This window comes from Dreissena polymorpha, chromosome 6 (genome assembly GCF_020536995.1).
Source record: "Dreissena polymorpha isolate Duluth1 chromosome 6, UMN_Dpol_1.0, whole genome shotgun sequence".
Lineage (NCBI taxonomy): Eukaryota > Metazoa > Mollusca > Bivalvia > Myida > Dreissenidae > Dreissena > Dreissena polymorpha.
Window position 1 is genome coordinate 91,037,389 of NC_068360.1, and position 6,149 is coordinate 91,043,537.

A 6,149-nucleotide genomic window follows, 5' to 3' on the forward strand; every position below is an offset into this window, starting at 1 on the left:
ATCATTTTCAAATCATTTTTCTGTGCTAATATCACGTTCCTTGTTGATAAAAAAAGTCTGGTGATTCACTATATACAATACTACTTATGGTTTCAGTAAGATCTTGTTTAAACTGTACATCGAGTCTTACATGTCCTGTTTTCATAAGCGATAAAAATAATACATTTTCTGAAAATATTGGTTCTATTTGAAAGGCAAATAAAGTACAAGTATTTGCAAAGTCTTCTTTACTGATATCAATACCTTCACTTTTGTTCCACGTACCATTTGCTGTAAATAAATTTGCATATGCTCTCATAAACGTCTGTCCTTGAGTAGAATCGAAATTAAGCTGAAATGGGTTCCCACCTACGGGTACAACGTCTACATACAAACACAAACAAATACTATGTATATTACAATTTAAGAAATGAAACGAATTCGACTAATAGTCACCAGAAAGTGCTCTAGATTTAACGAATGTCACTACAACCTGACTTGGTTGTTGACCATAAAATAAATTATCCCATGTAAACAATGTACTTCCTGTAGCGATGATCTGCGATCGACATTCAAGTCTGTTATATGGGTATTTGGCGGTGCTGTTCTTCAACACTTCAGCATGAGCGATGATCAACGATGGATTCTCACGCATTTTTCTAGCAAGGAAGTATATATCAAGAATCTTTATTTTATAATCAGGAGCATCATCTGCTGAATTTAAACAAAACAAATGTGAATTCCGAAACAATTTCTGTTTCACATCCACTTGGTTTAATATGAACCGATTAATGGTACTAACACTGTGATAAAAAATGTCCTTGTAGATCTAACGTTTTGGACGCGTCAATGTATTTTTGACGTAAGTATAGTCCATTATTACGTCCTTCTGCATCGCAATCATCTGGATGATCTGAGTTATCTTTGATAAAAAGTTGAGATAAAAGGTGTGAATTGGTAGCAGTAGCATCATGTTTTATTAACGTTCGAATTAAAGCGATGTAAGGATTATAGTTGCATGTAATTATGGTTTTATTTTGCAATGTAACTTCGCTTGCAGAAAATAATGCTTGTAAAAGCATGTTCACGGGACCTACTTTCTTGCTGGTAATGATAGTTCCATCAGGAACTATCTCTAAGTTTTACATGTAGTTGGGTTCCTTTTAAGTCTAAATAGTCCATAGAATTTTGTCCACTGATTCGAAACTCAATCGGAGTATTTTCCGACACTTGCGAGGATGGTCGTAATTCTTGATAGTAAACAATATCACATATCGTTACTATAAATAGTAACAAAATGACGTCGCGAGCGGGCCGTTATTCATATCCGGTGGGCCGATATAAATCATATCAGCCCGCTTAGCCGGGCCGATTTTTCATATCAGAATAGAATCGGATAGCGCGACGTCAACGACAACGACTGACGTAATCTATAGAAAAGATGGCATCGACGGAAAAAAACGCTAGAATCGTTAGCAAATCGTTTGCTGGATCTGGACGCAAAAATCCACCATACGGAGGCTATAGAGAGACAAAAAATAACAAATAAGGATACGTATGACTTTGTGGAAAGCAAAAAAAATGAGAACACGAAAAGAACAACACAATCGGATGTAAGGCAATCCCGCGAATGGCTAGCGGTCGAAGGGGAACCTTCCAATTTCGAAGAAACGGAGCCGGCGGCCTTAGATATGTGCCTGGCAAGATACTTCTTGAGCGTAAAAAATGCTTAAACGAAAAAAGACCTAGAGCCAGGCACTATAAAGGGCATTCAAGCAAGCATAAAAAGATATCTTAGTGACAACAATTATGATGTTGACATTATGTCGGATCACAGATTCAAACATTCCAGGAATGTTCTGCTAGACTTGAAAGAAATAGGTCTGGGCAACAAAGCCATGCGATCTGATCCATTCACTTCAGAAGAGATCGACATATTATACCATAACAGGCTCCTTGGTAAAGGTACGGACACTTTTCGTGTAAACAGCTGATTTCTGTCAGCTTTGTTTACTGTTGCATAACAACAAGGGAAGTCACTCTGATTTATGTATATTTCGCATCCTCCACATTTCGTACCCATGTAAAATATATCGTAATTGCAACGGTGTTGAGTGATTTCTACGCAGTTAATGGACATGAGAAACCATTTAATATTTTGATTTTGACAAAGACATTAAAAGCATTCATCATTATTTTTGAATTTCTCTTAAAGTGGTGGTCGACCAGATTGACGAAAAAGACAATTTCTAAAATACCGTATTGTTGTACTATTATTAATTTATATTGATTAAAATATTACGACTGCTATATTACATTACTGGGAAAAAGTTGTTAAGTTTTCATATTTTTCATATTTTCATATTTACTGAGTTCGTCTACCAGGTAATTTGGGGTGTTCTGTTGTTGTGGTTATATTGTGTGAAACTACGAGTAATTTTTATATAATGTATAAAATGCACCACTGATTGCCTGAGCATGGATGGCCGAGTGGTCTACACGGGAGACTTTTTACTCTAGGAATGCATGGGTCAGTGGTTCGAGCCCTGTTCAGGGTTACTTTTTTTCATTTTATTTTTGATTTTTTAATGGAGATTTTTAGATAAAAATGTTTAATTTATCAATTTAAAGCATTTAATGACGGTATTTTGTAACTTTTTCTTTTTTCGTCAATTTGGTTGACCGCCCCTTTAAACACATGCATTTACTAAACTATATCTTTGAAAAAAGGTACTCCGCTAACCTTCTTTATAATTGTTTTAGACACATACATATGCGTGTTATATGGTTCCAAATATTGTAGATAAGTATCATATAAAAGATCATCATCATACTTTCCAGAATCGCCCAAGTCCATTATCAACACATTCTGGGTGAACAACACACTGTACTTTGGCCTCAGAGGCAGACAAGAGCATATGAACATGCTTGGAGGGACCTGGAAATAAAGCAAGCCACAGATGGAACCAGGTATATAGAGTTCACGGAAAGAGCCACCAAGACCAGGAAGGGAGTGACAGATGATGCAAGGATGTTCAAACCCAAAATATTTGAACAGCCAGGTAGGAAATGAAGTTTATGTTGACATGGAAGTATTGATAGGTTCATAATTTTGTTCTATACATGTCTGTCATATGGCGAAGAAAGTTAAATTTTACCTAAAGTGCAGCAATAAATTGATTATTGAATCTGAATGTTTTCATCAAACTGACAATTCCATTGTTAAGTGTAATACATGTTGTTTACAAAATGTATTTAACATTATTCAATAGTATGATTTAAGACTCGGCATGGAACGACAGCTCTGCAGGGGCTTTGCTCAACAATATCTCCATCATAAATGCGTATTGACTACTGTTTCTAGAATCTTTATTATTATCCAGAATGATGGAAACATGGCATTAATGAAATGAAAACAGAATGAGTTTAAAATTAGCAATACAATATTCATTAAGTCATATTCCTCTAATTGAAAACACCTACAATTTTTTTTGCAGGAGATGAGAGGTGTCCAGTGAAACTCTATCTAGAATATGAAAGTCGACGCCCACTAACATATCTGCGTCCTGACAGTAGATTCTACCTCAGGCCGAACTATAAAGCACAATCTGATGGCGGATGCTGGTTCGTAGCTCAGCCTATCGGAAAGAACACACTTTGCCAGATAGCAAATACCATGAATGCAAGTGCTGGGTTTACAGGGAGACATGTGAACCACTCAGGTACAAAAACATTGGTGACCTCCCTTGTTAATGCTGGATGTGCACCCACAGAAGTGGTTCAGGTAACAGGCCATACAAATATAATGACACTGAACAGCTATCACAGCTTAACCATTGACCGGCAACACCAAATGGCCAATATGATTCACAAGAATTGTTCAAATTCAGCAAACAAAGCTTCATCTTTAAAAGAACCAGGACCTTCTGGAGATCATGATGATGACATGACTGATGCAGAAATCCTACAACTTTCCCAAGAAATGGACCCCGTTGTTGAGCAAACATTGAATAAAATAAATCAATATGAAAATGTACTTGACTTGCAGGTTGTGCATAGTCCAGGTGGCTCATTACCCATGCATCATCTAAAAAAAACAGGGCCAACTGTTTTCAAACTGCACATTCAATGGTGCAGTGAATGTGATTTTTAAGAATTAATATAATCATCTAAGATTTGTGACAGCATGATTCATATTTGTATTTTGATTGCATTTTCATTCTGCATATTGCATCATAAATATTAAAAGAGGAGAAGTATTTTTGTTAATTGTTGTAATCACATATATATATACTTCACTAAAATGGCCTTTCTCATTATATGTTATATTTTTATTTAAGTAATGTCTGATTCTTCAATGAAAAAAACCTTTAAAGCTGTTTAAAGATTTTTGCACAGAAAACTAGTACTGAAATATGATAAATATGTATGCTTCTTTTTGAATAGAACACCTAGGTTACATTATGTCAGAGTCTTATCAAATATATTTAATGAAAAAAAGCGATTGAATAAATGTTGTTTAGCACATTAGTGGTTCTATAGTGTTTGTTCCTGCTAATCAATATTTTATGATATGAAATATTAGCATTTATTGTATGTTATGTTATGAACATGGACTAAACTTAATTGCCTTTCTTGTTAAATTTGATGATATTGTTATGTATGTTGACAGTTTGTCACATTTTAATTTAAAAAAATCTAATTGTATGTTTATAAACATGTTTTCCCACGTAAAATGCTGAACAGACACAGTTTATAGTGTTTGTTACCTTTAAATTATACTTTATGATATTCAGAATTGCAATATGAGAACTTATTTGAATCATTATTATATGATGTCACGTTTGGTACAAATGTTATTGCCTTTCTTGTTAAATATGATATCTATTTTATGTTATTTTAAAATCTAAAAAACAAAAGAAATTAATAAACAATTTATTTTTATGTTCCATATTATGTTTGTTATAATGTTATACATAATGTAAAGTGTTTTCATCTGTCAATTAAAATAATAAATAACATTAAAATATATTGAAAAAGTCAAACATTCAACCCAAGGGGTTAAAAAGGCAATTTAAGTGTTTGCATATTTAATGCTGCACACAATATGAAAAAATAGAGGGAAAAAAAGTTCTGACAAAGTTCAGAAAAACAACTTATTAAAAATGCTTTAAAGCATCATGTGATTTGTAACTATGTATTAAACCAACTCCGCAGCATAAATTAATTTAGAGAACATTTGAGGTACTGTTTGTTTAATTATATTTTTACAATCCTCAATCACAAACAAAAACACACTTAATATGTTAAAAACCTGCAAATTCAATAGGGTTAGGGTTTCAATTTTGGCAGTGGCTAGCAATTTTAGAATGTATGTCAGATTAAGAAAAATACTTCATTCCAATGTTCAAATTCATAAGAAAGATATAAATTAATACATATCCCACATTATCAGAATATTATTGTTTGTCCAATGAAGGCTCATGAAGCATATCAGTAGGAAGTATACAAACCTTTGTATCGATACCCAGAAGTCTGTGTACAACTTTATGTAAATACATTGTAATCAATAGGAGGTTTTTGTGTTACGTCACAAAAGGGGTTTTCCGTTACTAAAAATAGATTGGCCGTCAACTTCTCGATCGCGGCCTATTACATTGTATCAGAGTAAAGGTCGTCGGAAGACTTAATACTTACAATTTCACAAAACAAAACTATAAATACCCGTATTTTTTTTTAAGTAAGACTTTAATAAATGATATTTCAAAAATTATAAAACATATAATACTTTGAATATTATTATAAGTGGTGTGGATGCGATAGTGTTATTTTTCATCAGAGATTGAAATTTAGTGTAAGGGGTGTATTGAATCAGTTATAAAACAAAGCCATTAAATAGCTCAAAACATTTGATTTTTCAATCTTGAAATGTAGTTTTAATTTCCTTTACATTGAATGAATTTTCGTTACGTTTACATTGAATGAAAATATTAATAATTTAAGCATTCCAATTGAAAATTACACCTGCATATTTTGCAAATTGAACTGTCTTTGCATGAACATGTATATTGAAAACTCTTCTATAGCGATCATGAGCGATACAAATCTAGCATTTTATGATACCATAAATCTACACATTTAATTTATTTTACGCAAGTATTTTATATCCG

The 6,149-nt window shown here is 33.1% G+C and overlaps 1 protein-coding gene across 1 annotated transcript; it reads left to right on the plus strand.

The window, feature by feature from the left end:
- Window positions 1–1,669: 1,669 nt before the first annotated feature.
- LOC127836473 (uncharacterized) lies at window positions 1,670–4,475 on the plus strand. The gene is made up of 3 exons (XM_052363125.1): window positions 1,670–1,944; window positions 2,821–3,041; window positions 3,477–4,475. The coding sequence occupies exons 2-3, from the start codon at window positions 3,011–3,013 to the stop codon at window positions 4,130–4,132; spliced, it is 687 nt and encodes a 228-aa protein (XP_052219085.1). The 5' UTR covers window positions 1,670–1,944; window positions 2,821–3,010; the 3' UTR covers window positions 4,133–4,475.
- The last annotated feature ends 1,674 nt before the right edge of the window (window positions 4,476–6,149 follow it).